General features: G+C 43.0%; 1 protein-coding gene and 1 pseudogene across 1 annotated transcript in view; one reads left to right on the forward strand and one right to left on the reverse strand.

Moving 5' to 3' along the window:
- The window catches only part of LOC102824864 (quinone oxidoreductase-like protein 2-like), a 35,245-nt gene extending 19,947 nt beyond the window's left edge, over positions 1-15,298 (reverse strand). Inside the window, exons 1-7 of the mRNA XM_006867101.1 lie at positions 15,252-15,298; positions 15,041-15,149; positions 13,292-13,388; positions 9,918-9,976; positions 9,344-9,409; positions 8,361-8,470; positions 7,454-7,535 (exon numbers count right to left, since the gene is read on the reverse strand). Of these exons, the coding sequence (XP_006867163.1) occupies positions 7,454-7,535; positions 8,361-8,470; positions 9,344-9,409; positions 9,918-9,976; positions 13,292-13,388; positions 15,041-15,149; positions 15,252-15,298 (570 nt within the window). The remainder of the gene's footprint in view (positions 1-7,453; positions 7,536-8,360; positions 8,471-9,343; positions 9,410-9,917; positions 9,977-13,291; positions 13,389-15,040; positions 15,150-15,251) is intronic.
- On the forward strand, positions 2,127-4,179 carry LOC102838472 (annotated as a pseudogene).
- Positions 15,299-17,848: the final 2,550 nt, after the last annotated feature.

A 17,848-nucleotide genomic window follows, 5' to 3' on the forward strand; every position in this document is an offset into this window, starting at 1 on the left:
AGATGGATCAGCCAGTTGGCATCATTGATAGCGTCAAGTGTGGCAGCAGTAGTGAGGTTGGCCTAGGATGGGACATTGTTTCGTTCTGCTGTGCATGGGGTCGCTATGAGTCGATTCCGACTCGATGGCACCTGACAACAACAACCAAGTGGATAGAGAGAAATACTTTTAACTGATAGTATATGGAGAGGATTATAATCAATATAATGAAACAAGTTATATGAATTGTTGAATATGAAACTGATGATGTGCCCTGAAAACTTTCACTCAATCCACAATAAAAACCTTAAATTAAAAAACAACAACAACAAAATTGCCAGATTCTAACTCACAGTGACCCTACAGGACAGAATGAAACTGTCTCATAGGGTTTCCAAGGCTGTAAATGTTTATAAAAGCAAACTGCCACATCTTTCTCCCATGAAGCAGCTACAGGATTCAAACTGCCTACCTTTTGGTTAGCATCTAAGTGCCCCCCAGGGTCCCTAAGAACATCACTGCCCTTAAAAGAGTCCAGACTCATCTGTAACTAGCTGAAACTCATCAAATAATCCCCTGATGGGATTCTCAAATGGCTGTGGTTCACAGACAAGGCTGTTAGCAACAGTGCTACAGCACACAGACACCAGATTAGGACCAGGCACCTCACCCCAATTCGCACTAGGTCCCAGGGAGACCTGAGGTGAAGCAGTCGCTCTCTCGGTGCCTCACTTTCTTTATTTGTGAACTAGGGATAATAAATACGGACACGACCCACCTTTCAGGAGTGTTGTGAGGACCAAGTGTAAGAGGATCGCTGTGGGAGCCCCTGGAAAGCAATATGAAATTTGTGGATAGAAGGTGCTATCAAAATGCCCGGTTCCAACCACACAGCTCAGTAACACGATCTGGATTTTTTTTTTTTCTGTTTGCTTTTTTAAAAAATCATTATTGTTGCTAGAGAAAATACAGTTTGGAATGACTTCAGTGTCTGAATTTCGTCTATTCCTAGCCTCTTTGAACTATTTAAAACAAAGATTATTCTCTTACAAATGTTAGTAAATGGTTCTAGACAATGAAACTAAGTATGGTCTCCCCAACAACTGAGGGACTCAAAGGCCTCCTTTTAACATGAAATATAATAACATCCCATGAGGAATCACTTTCAGAATTCACGTCTTTCCCAAAAGGAAGTTAATATGAAAAATGAGAGATGCCACCTGAAGAAATTCCAGACTGACCTAATCTCCAAGATTACATATCTAGTTGCCTTATGTATATCCCAACAGCATGTTTCACAGGAACTTCACATTCAATACACCCAAAACTGAACTCAGCATTTCCTCCTATGTTCTCAAGCTCAATAAATGGTAAATCCACCAGTTAACCTAGAGTGCTCCTTAACACTTAAGGCCTAATGATAATAAAAACCCCATGGCTGATTTCAACTCATTGTGACCTCATGTATATCAGAGTAAGACTGCTCTATAGGATTTCCAACGTCTATAATCTTACAGAAGTAGTTCCACAACACCACTGTTGTTTTGTTAAGTGCCATAGAGTCAGTTCTGACCCATATCAACCCTGTATACGGTTTCCTAGTTGCAGCTGGTGAGCTTCAACTGCCAACTTTGCGGTTCAAACCAACTTTGCAGTCTAGCGCATTAACTCACAACACCACACCAGGACTCTAGGTGGATTCAAACCACAGTTTCAGTCTGTAGCTGAGCACAAACCATTTGCACAAATAAATGAATATTTTTATTAAGATATTGACATGCCATGCCCTCTAATAAGTACTCTGCACATGTAATTGCAATATCCCCACAATAACCCTATGAAGGAAGTATCATTTTGAGATGAGAAAACTGATGTTATTAAGCTGAAGTTGAGCTAGAATCTGAACCAAAGCTAACTTCAAACTCCTAGTTCCTTTAAATTCTCCAGGTACCATATTCTATATTTTCTTCCACCTCAGTATTTCTCAATCCATCACCTCCACTGCCTTCTTTCAGGTGTTGTTATCAAGAGTCTGCCCTGATTCCATACTACCCTTACCTTGCCCCATCCCTTACCTTGCCTCATCCCCACTGCAGAGTGAAATGTGCAATATGAAAGATGATAATCATTTGAAAATGGTTCCAAAATTCTACTGTTGTCCAGTTGAAGGATGCCCTAGAGGTCCTGACAGGCCATCTTCCCAATTTTATCTTATAAAACAGCACTTCATAAAGATGCACACTGAGAAGAAGCACAAATGCAGCAATTCCTATGGCACCGAGTGGTACTTGAAGAGGCATGCCAAGGACTGCAGCAAAACCTGCCAGTGCATGTGCGGCTGCCCCTACACCAGCAGAACAGTGCTGCAGTCACACATTTACTGGACTGGACGAGAGATCCCCACAGAGCACAGGGACCCACCTACCTAGTAAGAAAAGGAAGATGGAAAACTCCATGCACAGCCCAAAGTTGTCCAATAAGACTATGGAATCATCATTGGTCACTAAACTAGCCCCTAAACCAGACACTCAAGACCTAGAAACCTGAAATCAAGCAAGTAGCTTCTTTTGAAGACTCTTGCCCCTCTCATGCCAGAAAACAGACCCTTACACCACCTCCAAGATGTCCTCAGAAGTTGATGTACCAAAGCCCAAGGTGGCTTTGGTTTAACTACCTGTTATGCAGTTCTTCCCCAATGCCTGTCTTCGTGCCTACGGCGGACTTCTCAGCCCAGCCTGTGGTGGTAGGTATAGATCTTCCAGGCTCTGCCATGGGGCTCTGCATTTACTTCCCTTGTCAATAGGAACCCTGGTTCTCGGTCTAGATTCAGAGGCTTGTGCTCTTAGGGAGAGCCTTCCTTTTTCAAAAATTGTAAATTCTGTTGCCATTGAGCCAATTAATACAGGTGTTCAAGTAAACTTGGGTAAAAGTCCGTCTAACACTTTACAACAACTAGGGGACACCTGTCAAAAGAACAGCATTTCTTCTATCAACATACAGACAGATCTGATCTGTCTTACACCTCACAAAACTTCATGCCTTCTGCACAAGATTACTCTGTATCGTCTTGCTCTCAAACGGACCTGACATTCGGTTCTCAGGTCTCATTACCCATTAGTGTTCATACTCAGACATTTCCACCCAACCCTAAGGTTATGTCATCGACAATCACACAGACTGATGCCGTCATGGGTGTCTGTCTCCAGTCCACTGGGGTCTCCAGAGAAACGCAGACCAGTGGAATGCCGAGTTCTGCAGATGACCGTACTCAGTTGGACCAAGATGTAATGTGCAGAGACATCTTCGAGAGCATCCATTCATTGTACTGTGTCTCCACAGACAATATTATAAGCAACAGTTTAGTAGCAAACACTGTAACTCATGGCTTGTTACCTCAGGATGACCCAGACTCTAAATTAAGACGTGTAGAAATCTTGATTTAGTTATCAACTTCAGTGCACAGAACAGTATGCTTCCATCACAGAACATGACAGATAACCAGACCCAAACCATAGATCTGTTAAGTGACCTAGAAAACATACCGTCGAGTAGTCTTCCTGCTCAGATATTGAATAACTGAAGTCTCTTGTCTGACACAAACGCTGGGTCTGACACACAGCTCCCATCTGCTCCAGCTAAGAATCCAAGAATCGACTTTGATATTGAAGAGTTCCTTTTGGCATCAAATACCCAAACTCAAATGGAAGAGAGTGAACTTAGCAACATGAAGCCCGAGCTAGTCTTAGAATCACTGGATATAGAAACCCAAACAGACTTCTTACTTGCAGACACCTCTGCTCAGTCCTACAGTTGTAGGGAGAACTCTAACTTCTTAGGCCTTGAGATACACAGGCGCAGACAGACTTAAACTTTTTAGACAGTAACTCTCACCTGCCTCTGGGAAGTATTCTGAAACACTCCAGCTTTTTCATGAGTACGGATTCCTCGGATACAGAGACCCAAACAGAAAGGATCTCCGTTGCTAAAAGCATACCTCCACTAGAAAGCAAAGTGCAAGTGAATAGTACAGAAACTCAGACCATGCACTCTGGCTTTGAGAACTTGAGCAGTTTGTTCTTCACCAGCAATGAAACACAGACAGCTATGGGTGACTTTCTTCTGGCCAACGCGATGGAGTCTCAGTTCAGTTCTGTAGAAACCCAGACATGTGCGGAATTACACACCGTCTCCGACTTCTGAGCCAAGTTCCCACGTGGGTCCACATTTAGTTTCCTTCTGGGTTGAGAAAATGGGGAATAGGAACCACAGTCTAAACTGTTGAAGGTAGTTGATGATGCTGTTGCTTGAGGTTCGTTGCCTTTTGTACTTGTCAACCTGAATTTGTGTATAAATGTTGAGTGTATTATAAAGTGTAAGATGCTGATTTAAAAGTGCCTGTCTTATGTTGCCTATCACTGCCACCTCACAGCTAGTCTTCCCATTGTTTAAAAAAGAAAAAGTATTTCAAAGCTTTAAAAAACAATCTAGAGCCATGTAGCTGATACCAAGCTTACTCAGTAAAAGCATCCACACTTTTCCAATCTTCATATCATCTTAGTTGAAATGTTGAAAACATCGTAGTTAACATGTAACTTTATGTCATTGTTTGTTAGGAATCCCTGTCTCCTCATAACAATACCTAACACAGATTGAAACCACAGCACTTAGATGGTTTGAGACTCCTGTCACCTACAGCTTCATCTGCTTTAATATCACCCTTTTCTGATTTAAAGACGCAAAGGAAAACTACAACTGCCTCTGACTTTTGAAATACAGTCATGTGCCGTATAATGTCCATTCGGGCAACATCAACCCACATATGCATCTGTGGTTCCATAGAGTTCAGAAATCCCAATCAGAGAACGGGACACAGCGGACAGAGCCAGGCATAGTGACACAACAGCTTCCTGCATGCAGCACGTACATCTCCCATCTTGTACGTACAAACATGTATAGCCCACGTGCATGTATGTCTTGGTTATCATCACAAAATCTTATGCTAATGGCTTACTACGTACTGTACTTTCCATGGTGGTTTTCATGTGAACTTTTCCTACTTATAAATAAAAGTTTGTAACAGTGTAGGCTTAAAAAAAAAAAAAAGACGATAATGGTACTTCCCTACTTGAAATTCTCAGTAGCTCCCTATGTTGTTGTTGTTGTCAAGTGCCACTAAGTTAACTCTGACACTTACAGAGACCTCATGCACAATACCATGAAAAACACTGCCTGGTTCAGTGTCATCCTCACAATTGTTGTTGTATTTGAGCATACCATTGATGCCATTGTGGCATTCCATCTTGTTGAAGGTTTTCCTCTTTTTTCACTGACCCTCCACTGTACCAAATATGACATCCTTCTCCAGGGACTGGTACTTCCTAACAACATATTCAAGTATGAGAGAGATAAAGCCTCTTCACCCTCACTTCTAAGAAGCATTCTGTCTGCACTTCTTCTAAGACAGTTTGATCATCTGTCCATGATACTGTCAATATTCTCCTCCAACACCATAATTCAATGCATCAATCCTTCTACAGTCTTCCTTATTCACTGTCCAACTTACACATTCTTATGAGGTTACAGAAAATATCATGGCTTGGGTTGGCGCACGTTAGTCCTCAAAGTGACATCTTTGCTTTTTAACATTTTAAAGAAGTCTTTTGCAACAGATTTGTTTAATGCAATATGTCGTTTAATTTCTTGACTGCTGTTTCCATGAGTGTTGATTGTGGATGCAAGCAAAATGAAGTCTTTAGCAACTTCAATCTTTCTTCACTTATTATGATGTTATTTATTGGTCCAGTTGTGAGTATTTTTGATTAATTTACATTGAGGTACAATGTAAGGCTATAGTCTTTGATCTTTATTAGTAAGTATTTCAAGTCCTCTTCACTTCCAATAAGCAAACGTGTATCACCTGCATTATCGCTGGTTGTTAATGAGCTTTTCTCCAATCTGGATGCCACATTCTTCCTGCTTCTCACATTATTTTCAGCATACAGACTGAATGGTGGTTGTGTGCCATCAAGTCGGTTCTCACACATAGCGACTCTGTATAGTGTTTTGGAGTTTGTAAATCTTTACAGAGCAGAAAGTCTCATCATTCTCCCTCAGCACTGCTAGTGGACTTGAACTGCTGACCTTGCAGTTATTAATTCAATGTGTAACCCACTACACTACCAGAGCTTCTTCTATACAGATTAAATAAGTGTGGTAAATGCTCAAATTCTTCCTCACTTCTGTGGCATTACAATCCACAGGTCCTTTATTCCAGACATGCTATTTGCAGTTCCCTGAATGCATCATGCTAGTTCACTTTTCTCTGTCTCCTACTGCGCTTTCCCACCACTAAAAATGACCTTCACCTCTGTTCTTCCCCTATTTTATTGCTACTAATCCTTGTAAGGTCAGTTTAAATGTGCACCTACTCCAACAAGTCCATTTTCTTACATTGCACAACTGGACAGTTACGTCATTCATTCATTTAAGAAACAGTTATTGAGTGCTTACTATGTTGCAGGCTCCATGCTAGGTGCCAGGACCACAATGATAAGCCAAAAAGGCACTTGCCTTACCTTCCTGGGGATTACATTCTGATAGGAGAGAGACACCAATCAAATAATGACACAAGTAAAGAAGTAAGCACAAACTTACATGTGTACCATGAGACAGAAGTGTAAGGTGCTATGAGATTGAGTTTAAATACGAAGCACAGGAAGAGACAGTTCAGAATATTGCAGGTAGAGCGAATAGCATCTGAAAAAGCCATAAAGTTAATTGGATCTTGTTAAGAGTCCTGGTGTGGATCTATGGAATAAAGCACTGGATTACACGTTCAATTTGAACCACAAGGTCAGTGGTGCAAACTCACCAGCCACTCTTTGGAAACCCTATACAGGGTCACTGTGAGTTGGAATCGACTTGACAGCACTTAACAACAATAGATTTTAATAACTGAAAGGGCAAATGATTTATATCATAGGTGCCCCTCACGATTCTGTAAGCAAATACAATGAAACATGTGAGAGCTGGAACTCAACAGGACTGCTTTGTTGTTCCAGGTCTCACAGGTTTTCCACTTTGGTAGGGTATAGAGTCTTACCACGTTCCTATTGTTCATTTTAGTGTAAAATGTTTGAGTGGTCCTTCTCTGACAGCCATACACAAATTCTGACTTTCATAGGTTTTACTGGAGATGGCAAAACACTGTGATTGCTGTAAAGTGCCGGCAAGTCAGTTCCAACTCATAGCGACCCTGTACAGGATTTCAGAGGAACTGCTGGTGGGTTTGAACTGCTGACCTTGTGGTTCACAGTCCAGTGCTTATCCTACAGCTCCACACCAGGATTCTTACTCTAGGTTATTTATGTCTCTAGTACCTGTACTTGATTTTTAATAAATGAATGACTATATCCCATGTTTGAAAACTGAGGTGTGTGTATGTGTTTTATTGGAGAATTTAGCGTGCAAATACCTTGGCCTGAAGAACATTTGTTGCCACATCTATCACTGCAAGGCCTGTGGCTCCAGCTGCTGCCGTCACTAAGACAGTCTCTCTGTGGCAGAAAAAGACAAATGTTACTTCAAAAGCTTCCACAGACCATCCTGAAAGGTGAATTCAGGTACACTTTAGAGCTGGAATACAGCAAGCAAGAAGAGAACACCAAAGTCATTTCCTTCAACCTTTCACGTACATCCGTTCCTTGATATCAGGACTGGGTTATGGATGTGACTTCTAGACCAGTGCTAATTTGGTGTGGGTCTGAAGACTTCCAGGGAGAGTGAGTCCTTAGTTTCTTGCGGTAGCCTCTCCCTTGTGTTAGTTCAACCCTTCCTTTGAACTACTGCTCCAATTTCTGCCTCAGAAATTCAGTCCTAAAACTATTCTCATAATAAACACTACTCAATTAAACCCATCTCTTTGGAGCAATCCTGAGGCTCACACACACACAGAAAGAGGTAGTATGTATGCTCATGGAAAAGTAGAAAACTCCAACAGCTTTGAGTTTGAAATGGTCAAGTTGGGCATATCCAACTCAATCTCACTGAGATACAAATACCACAAGCCTCCCATTAAAAACCAGAGCAAAGTGATTTTCATCACACCAGTTCGCTAAACTTAAAGGTTTTGCACAAGGTGTTCTTCAGATAGATCAGGTTTGAGAGAGATAATTTTCCAAATTCTTGCTGGTGAAGTTCACAATCTACCATTCCCTCCAGGCAGAAGGATGACCCCACAGTGAACAGACTCCAGACCTGGCCTTTAATCAGCCAAACTGAACAGAACCTGAAGGATGGGGAAAGGAAGGAGCCAGGGTCTGGTAGGCATTTCTGGGATAAGAGGGTACCAACTAGCCCTGTACTGTCTCTACAACCCTTACCCAGGCTGGGTACGGGCCCGATGTTCCAAGGCCAAAATAGCAGTGCCATAAGATACAGGCAGGGCAGCAGCTTCTTGGAAGGAAACCCTTTCTGGAATCTTCCACAGTGTCTATAAAAAGAAATAACAATGACTTGGTTCAAACTCATGTACCTGGTCTGAAAGGTTGCTCAGTAAACAGTATAGCTTGACTGAGTGAGTGGTTTGCAAAGGAAAATATACGCCAGTAACCAAGCCCAGTAAAAATCAAGACCAAATAATCTCTGGCAGGGTTCATAATTTGGCTATAATAAGATTCAAAAATCCTAAGGATAGCAATTGGCTCAGGAAAGAGGCAACTTATGGAGAATGGAACAAAAGACTGTCTCAGCAAAGCTGTGGGGGGGGGGGGGGGGGGGGGGGGGAGAGTTGTATATGTACACCACTAGGGGGCACCATTCATATTTTGCACAACCCTACCAGGCCACCCAGGCTGGCTCCCTTCCCAGGGCTATCTCTTTCACAAGCTTCAGGCTAGGGAGAAGCCCATTACATTCAGCTCAATGCCCCAAACCAGTTTTTCTACCAAAACTACCTAACTATAAGTCCAATTTGGAAAACAGCCAATTGCTCCAGGACTCAGAAAACAAAATATCCTCTTCATTAAGTCACTCCACACAAACAAACTCTGTGCAAGGGTTGTCACACTTAGGGTTTAGCATTTGAAAGAAAGACAGAAAGACATGCTTGGCTGAGAAATAAGATATGACCAAATTAATACAAAGGGTCCTGGTGTGGCACTGTAGGATAAGCGCTTGACTGCTAACAGCAAGGTCAGTGGTTCACACCCACCAGCTGCTTCCTTGCTTTGAGTCAGAACCAACTCCAACAGTACTAAACAAAAACAATACTAAGAAGAGGAGTCTGGGAGGACAGGTAGAAATTTAAGAAAGAAAAGACATGAGAAAATATTCTCCAAACACTGATAATGAGCAGTAGGAATACCTTCTGGTGAGTAATGCATTCTTCAGCCATACCATAGAAGCCACTAACACCAATAACCCGATCCCCCTGAAAGGAACACAGCATTAAGGGTTCGTTCAACGATGCAGACTTGCCATCCACCTCTTCCTAAATTCATAAAGAAAACAACCACAAAGCCCACATCTAATTATTTATTCAGAGTGAATTGTTTTATAAATAAACTAACCATTTTCTCAATGCCCCACCAGAGTGACAAACCAATCTGAGTAATCTGAAAAGGTTGATATGAATCAGAATTCCAGTGGTAACTTCTTTCACAAGAGGTTAAAACTTAGAAATGTCCAACTCTCTCAATCACTAAAGATGGAGGTGCTGCCCTTTATTCACAATAAAAAGTTTAATGAAGCCAGGAACTTCCATAGCTTCCTTCCCCCTATTCAGAATGAGTTTATCCCCCCTTCCTCTTGGTTTCCCTTTACTGTCTCCTGGCAAAGGCCAGGAGAACCAAGACTGCTCCTCACCTTTAGTGCACTGCTGCTTAGCACATTTCTCACAGCTATACACACATCGATTCCCTAGATTTCAAGGAATTTACCTCTTTCACTGTGCTGACATCTGTGCCTATGTCCAATACTGTGCCAGAAAATTCCATTCCTAAAACAAATTGTTTAAAAGATTAGGTTCTCTATAAGCATAGCACAGGGAGATGAGAAAATCCTAATCAATGGGCCACCACCCCACACCCAGGGTAAAGAGTATGTTGTACCCAAAGCTAGAAATGTGGAAGATTTTATGATCCTCTAGTCCTGGAGTCCTGGTGTGGCGCTGAGGGTTAATACACCAGACTTCAAAGCCGTTTAAACCGCAAGGTCGGTGGTTCAAGCTCACTAGCTGCTCCTCAGAAACCATATACAGGGCCACTATGGGTTGGAACCGACTCGATGGCACTTAACAACAATTTATTGTAAGGAGCCCTGGTAGTGTAATGGATTACAAAGCTGGCTGTTAACCACAAGGTCAGTAGTTCAAAATTGCCAGTCACTCTGTGAGAGAAATATGAGGTTTTCTGCTTCCGCAAAGATTTACAGTCTGAGTAACCCTATGCAGTGTCGTACGAGTCAGAACTAACTCGGTGGCACACAACCACCACCACCACTATCACTTCTTATTATGACACAATGGAAATTTCAAAAATGTACAAAAGCACACCAATTAGCAGGTTGTAAATGTCCTTTTCAGTGTCATCTCTGGGGTCGTATGCTTTCCGAACATCCCAATTACAAAGTTTATCATATTGTACTTACCCATACCTCCTCTGTTGGACTACAAGGCCCAAAAGGACACGACGATATTTATTCATACAGTACCTGGTTCAGTTGAATGAAATGATATTGCCTGTCCTTTCCTCTTCTACCTCTGAAATTTCTGAATTTAATGATCATGCATTTCCCACTTAGGCTGCCAGAGGGATAACTAAACTAAGTATGACATCTTCCACCCTACCCAGCACGTCAGAAATGCAAACAGGGAAGTGGTTCTAATTACTGTGGAACAACCAAACACTCTAAGGCCAAAACACAGCTGATTATTATATAATCACTGCATCCTTCATAGTATATATATGTAAATTGAATATACAAGAGGACTTCAAAAAGCTTATAGAAAAGCGAAATTGAAAAATAATGCCATTTTTCAACAAACATTTTGAATCCCCCTCGTATGTGTACTGTATACTTGCTAAACTATACTTAATGTTGTTGTTAAGTGCCATCAAGTTGGTGCCAACCCATAGCGACCCTGTATAGGGTTTCCAAGGAGCAGCTGGTAAACTTGAACTGCCAACCTTGTGGTTCAAAGTGACTTTGCAGTCCAGCGCATTAACCCACAGCGCCACACCAAAACTTTACTTGTAGGTTAAGTAAATTTAATTTAAAAAAAAAAAGTAATTTGCATACATATTCATAATCTAAATGCACTAAGATTGGGACTAATGAAAATCAGGCATTGGACTCCTAAGAAAGATATAAACTCTTCTATTTTTTTCTTTCTGTTGTTAAGTGCCATTGAGTCAGTTCCAACTCATAATGACCCTGTATAGGGTTTCTAAGGAGCAGCTGGTAAGCTTGGACCATCAACCGTGCAGTTCAAACCAACCTTGTAGTCTAGCACATTAACCCACGGCATCACACCAGAACTTCACTTTTTCTTTCTAATCCTGTGACATTAGGTTTCTTTGGAAATGTGTTTGTGATGACTGAAGTTTTAGCTGCAAACGGATGTTCCTGATCCTTAGGTGAGCAACAAAGTTGCAGACACCATGAAGGACGGGAAGGGAATGACAAAGGTCACTGATGGTTTAGAAAAGCAAAATTCTGGTGAACATAATGACATCTCCAGTGCAGTGAATTACTCCTATGGCTCTTCTAGTCATAGTCTTTATGGTAGTGGTGGTGGTGTGCTGTCAAGCAGGTTCCGACTCATAGTGACCCTGAAAAAGGGTTTCAGAGGCTGTAAAACTTTATGGGAGCAGAAAGTCTCATCTTTTTCCCATGGAGTGACTGGCAGATTCGAACTGCTGACTTTGCACATGTAACCCACTATACTGCCAGGACTCCTTATACACTTTGTGGCTCCCACCAAACAATTTTTTTCATGATGGGTCTAGGTAAGAGAAAGTGGAAGATGATGCTGATAGGATGATATGATTCAGTTGTGAATGACTGCTAACAGAGTTAATTGTGTTTATAAAAACTTAGAAATCTGACAAGGGAATTGGTCAATTTTGTCATCCTGCTAGGTTTAAAAGGAGCCATCTCAGAAGCAGGATAGGGGGGAATCTCATTAACATCAAGGAAGAAGAACCAGGAATGGAGCACATTCTTTGGACCCCAAGATCCCTGAGCACTGAACGTCCTTGACCCAGGGACAGAGAGCTGTGACACAGAGGAACGGCAGAGCAACAGCAGCAGTAGAACCAAGAATCAGAGCATCGGACAGCACATTGAGCTTCCCAATCCACAGAGCAAGTAAAGCTATGTGGCTTTGGGTAGGAGGCACACTTGTAGAATGGGGTGCCTCCAGGCACTTAATTGAGGAGCTAAAGCTGAGGCTAACAGCATAATGGAGAGTCCTTTGGCATTCATCAGCAATTCTTAAAAAAAAAAGCTTTGTAACATTGCTGGAGCAGAGCAGAGGCCAGGCCAAGGAGCTGAGGGCCAGAGAGAGGCCTGCCTATGATTATGGCTGAGTAGAGGCTGTCCTGACTGGAAGAACTGTGCCCTGACCATTTCTAACTCTGAACTATAACATGTTGTTGTTGTTAAGTGCCATCTAGTCAGTTCCAACCCACAGAGACCCTGTATAGGATTTCTGAAGAGTGACTGGTGAGCTTGAACCACTGACCTTGTGGTTCAAACTGACTTTGCAGTCTAGTGCATTAGCCCACAGCGCCACATCAAGACTCCTTAGCTTCTCTAATAAACCTCATGACCATGTCTATTGTCTCTGAATTATCAAACCCAGTTGAGAAGTAGAGCGTTGCGGGAGGGATGGTTGGTGTCAGAATTGGTAAAGGAGGAAAGAATGTGGAGTGATGTCTGACCTTAGCCGCCACAGGAATCAGCTTTGGGCTGATGTTGATGCTGCCTCCCCACTTCTGAAGTTACAGGAGAATGACATCAAAACCCCAGAAACCATTTTTTCAGCATGTGAAAATTCATTCATTCATTTATTCAATTTTAAATTACTTCTTGAATTTCTACTGTGATCTAGACCAGAGAGATATAATATTCAGCAAGACAGACACAGAACCTGCCCTCATGGGTTCCAAATCTAGGGATTCTAATTCTCAAAATTAAGATATCACTGACTAGCACCGATGGCAGAGCACTGCCTGGGATGAATGCTGGGTTCTGGAAACTCTCTGTATTCTCCTTCTCCGAAGCAGTCACTTGGTCCCCTCATACTCACCAGGAGTGAAGGGAAGACAGGGCCTATCCTGATACTGGCCACGGCACACCAATATATCAGCAAAGTTAACCCCACAGAAATGGACATCAACTCTGACCTACAAAGAAAAATGAGGCAACAGAGCCAAACAGGAAACATTGATGGAGATGAAGGCCATTCAATTAAGAGGGTAAGTCAAAGCTTATGGCTACTAAGGTTCTAGTTCATACAAGCAGGAGTTTGTTTCAAAGAAAAGGCGTTTAAATATGTCTCTGTGATCATGGATGGCTGCAGACAAGTTTTCTCAGTAATACACTTTTGTCTGATTAGGGTAACTTCACAAAAAGGTCCAATCAAAACAGTGGTTTCCGAGGGTACATATTGGGCCAATTAAATTCAAGTAAGAGAGGGCAGATCAAACCTACATTTTAACAAGATCCCTAAGTGATTCTTATAGATATTTAATATATTCTAGCTCTATGGTTGGTTGGCTGGTGATGTGATGTAGAGTCAGTTTCGACTCATAGCGACTCCGTGAGAGCTTTCCGAGGATGTAAATCTTTATGGGAGCAGAAAGCCTCATCTTTCTCCTGCATAACAGCTGGTGGTTTCGAACTACTGACCTTGTGGTTCGCAGCCCAATTAGTAACTATTAAGGAGCTCTGGTAGTGTAGTGGTTATGAATCCGGCTGCGAGCCGCAAGGAGAGCAGTTCAAATGTATCAGCTGTTCCGCGGGAGAAAGATGAGGCTTTCTGCTCCTGTACATATTTACAGCCTCGGAAACCCTGTACAGGGTCGCTATGGGTCGGAACCGACTCCATGGCACATAACAACAATGCTACCAGAGCTCTATTTTGTTGTTGTTAAGTACCATCAAGTCGATTCCGACCCATAGCGACCCCGTATAGCGTTTCGAAGGAGCAGCTGGTGAGCTCGAACCACCGACCTTGCAGTTCAAACGACTTTGTAGTCTGACGCATTAGGCCACAGCGCCACACCAGGACTCCAGAGCTCTCTATAGAGGACCGATTTTGTTAAAATGTAAATTCCGATTCAGTGTATCTGGGGTGGAAATCAGGTATCTCAGCAGGGGGCTGAACCAGAATGAACCTATTGGAACCTGTTTTCAACAAAGGTCCATGTTTAGTGGGACTTTCTGCCTGGTCACCAGTGGTCCCCCAACACTGAGGATCACTGCCTGCTTCACCTTTTCAAAAGTTCACCTTTTTCACACCAGATTCCACTGTGTCCCCAGAGAGGTGAAGAGACCTAGTGGAACTACCCACAACCCAGAACTAACTCCACCCAAATCATTGCGTATACTACATAATAGGGCATCTATTCACAAGAAAATACAGGGGCGTATCAGGCTTTTTTTTTGGGGGGGGGGGCAGACAGATAATTAGAAAAAGCTGATACTGGAAAGGAACAAAGGAAGCAATGGAGTCCCTTTATCCGTTAAACCAATTAACTGCGGGTGGTTATGCAAAGTAGTGTACAAATCAGAATTCCCTGTTTCTAAGGCAACAGCTCTGGGGCATTCAGAGAGAGGCTAGTTTTTTGAGCATTAAGGGAATAGTTGTCCTTTAACGTTTTAGGCCTGTTTGCGAACTTTGAACTCCGTACTGGGTCGCTCCAATCTCCTAGCTGAGCAATTGGGGACTCATTCAGGATGTAAATCTGCAGGGTATGGCTACAGAGGGCTGGCGCAAGGAGCACCAAAGTTTATCGTGAGGGAAGGGGGAGGAGAGGATAGCCCCGTCACCCACCTCGTGAGAACGGATAGGGCAGGGGTCGACCTCTTCAACGGCCAGGGGCTGCTTCAACTCAGTACAAATCGCGGCCCTGTATAGTCGACCGCTGCCCTGTCTGGCTCTCCTGCAACAAAGAACAAGAGAACAAGGGCCGGGTGACTCGGATCTTCCCCACCGCAGACCTCAGGGCTGCTTTTTGGAGCTCAGGAAAAAGTCAGACTTGCACCTGTAGAGCCACGCTCGAGGGAAGCACCGTCCCCAAGCAGCCGCCATGGCCTGCGAAGTGAATCCCGAGGCGAGGAGTATGAGACTGCGCTGCAGGAAGGGCGGGACAGAGCCGGCCACGCCCCGCCGTGTCCAAGAGCGCGGAAGAACGTCCCCATAGGAGCCGCTCGGGAGCCGGCACTGTGCCTCAGATCCGCTCGTGGTGCTTGTTCTTCAGACACAGCCCAGGCGAGAAGTACAGAACCACGAGGCCACTGAGGCACCCATCTCCCCAGGCCTCCCTAGAGATGGAGTCGGCTGGTGGGGAAACTAATAAAAGGAAAATAGATCACGAGATTTAATCTTGGTTGTTGGTGGGTTACGTAGTGGTTATGAGGCTGTCTGACAACCCTAAGGTCAGCAGTTCGGAAACTACCAGCGCTTCCGCGGAAGAAAGATGAGGAGTTCTGCTCCCGTAAAGATTTACAGCCTCGGAAACCCTGTACAGGGTCACTATGAGTCCTACTCCACGGTACTTAACAACGACAACAACAACATTTAACACCACACATCTTGTTGATAAGTGCCAAGAGTCAGTTCCAAAGCTCACAGCAACCCTGTATAGGGTTTCCAAGGAGTGGCTGATGGGTTTGAACCGCCAACCTGTGGTTAGCTGTCCAGAGCTTACCCTACAGTAGCATCACACTTGGCAATATTAAATAACGATTCTAGGGCCTTCGGCACGTGTAAAATCCTAAATGAAAAGAAAAGGCATTCGTGTCTACATATTCTAGTATTTTGCTATAGTTCAATTGTTATTAATTTTCTTATACTTACAGGATCCATTACACTAACACTATTGTTGTTAAGTGCCTTTGAGTCCCTTCCAACCCATAGCGATCCTCTATAGGATTTCTAAGGAGCGGCTCGTGAGTTTGAACCGCCGATCTTGAGGTTCAAACCGCCTTTACAGTCGAGTGTTTATCCTACAGCACCACAAATAATTCAATGTTAAATGATCCCACACTAACTTTTGCAAATCCGTGGAATATTTCCTATTGTAGTCAGGCCAAAACCTTGCAGTATTCATGCTCCCGATGCCTTCCTAGTATTGGACCTGGAACATAGTTGTTGTTAAGTGCTGTGAAGTTGGTTCCGACCCATAGCAACCCTGTATAGGGTTTCTGAAGAGCAGCTCGTGACCTTGAACCGCCGACTTTGCGGTTCAAACCGACTTTGCAGTCCAGCACATTAACCCACAACGCCACACAAGGACTTCATGGTACATAGTAGGTAGGTGATCAACGTTTGTTGATTGAACTACTGTATAATTCCTACATGAACAGTCATACTGTGGAAGAACATAATATAATCTGTGAAGTATTGTAAAAGTAGGTAGCTCTGTGTATCTATAGTAACAAATATATATTTACTAGCAATATAAGAGAAACATATATTATGCTGGGAAGAATGTTTCATTTGGCAGATTGCTTTTAAAGATAGTACATGTAGAAAGACATCTGATCAAAGTATAGCATCTCAAGTTCAAACCCCAGCTCTATTACCTACTTGTATGACTTTGGCTGAAATTTGATGGCTCCAGGTCTCAATTTCCTCCTCTATAAAGTGAGAGAACTGGGATGATGGCTCAATTGCTAATTTTTTTTTTTAAGTTTCTTATTGTGGATTAAGTGAAAGTTTACAGGGCACATCATCAGTTTTACATTCAACAAATCATACACCTTGTTTCATTACAATAATTATAAATCCCCTCCATGTACCATCAGTTAACAGTATTTCTCTCTATTCATTTTAGCTTTTTTAAAACAAACAAACAAAAAAGCAACAACAACAAAAAAAACCCACTCAGGCATATATAATAATTTACATCTCCAAAGGGCACATTCTGCAAGTCTGCCCCCTAGCCTCAGCCACTGCCCCTCTCCATGCCCCCATCTCTGCCTCCATCTCTGGCACTGCTGCAAGTTTGGGTGTTCTTGTGCATCTCCCCTCACTTCATATCAGCTGGATGCTTCACTCTCAGCTCTAGCCCTCTGTAGCTATGTCCTTGTCCATGGGCTCAAGTGTCCTCTGTTCTCACCACACTTTGGAACAACCAGCCCTTCCTCTTCTCTCTCTCATCTCCAGGTCAACAGTATTCAATGGACTGTGGTTGAACTCAGCCCATTTCTTCATTGCTGCCTTTCCCTTCTTCACCCACCAGTAGACCAATGTGGTCACCAGCAAGCTTACATGCTCGTTTGCGTGTCCCCTTTGAGTTTCAGTCTTAGAGGGAAGTTTGTCCCGAAGGCACTTGATTGCTAGCCTTGATGTCTTCCTGGTGAACATCTTGCTTATTCTTGTAGTAGCCAGTCATGCTGACATTTTTGTTTTGGGTTTTTCCTGATGATCTTTCTTTGAAGATGTATCTTCTGTCACTGTAGCTGTTCCAGGCTGGTCTGCTTGTCCTTTCTAGTGGGAATGTCCCACCTCAAAAGGTTCTGGATGGGACTCAGGATTCCTTCCACCTAAGGAACTGTACGCTACAAAGGTTTTGCAAGAGGCCTATTTCACTGGGCAAGTTGTAGAATCCCTTTTAGGTATTCCAATCAGTTATAG

The sequence above is a fragment of the Chrysochloris asiatica genome, unplaced genomic scaffold (genome assembly GCF_000296735.1).
Source record: "Chrysochloris asiatica unplaced genomic scaffold, ChrAsi1.0 scaffold00100, whole genome shotgun sequence".
NCBI classification, from domain to species: Eukaryota; Metazoa; Chordata; class Mammalia; order Afrosoricida; family Chrysochloridae; genus Chrysochloris; species Chrysochloris asiatica.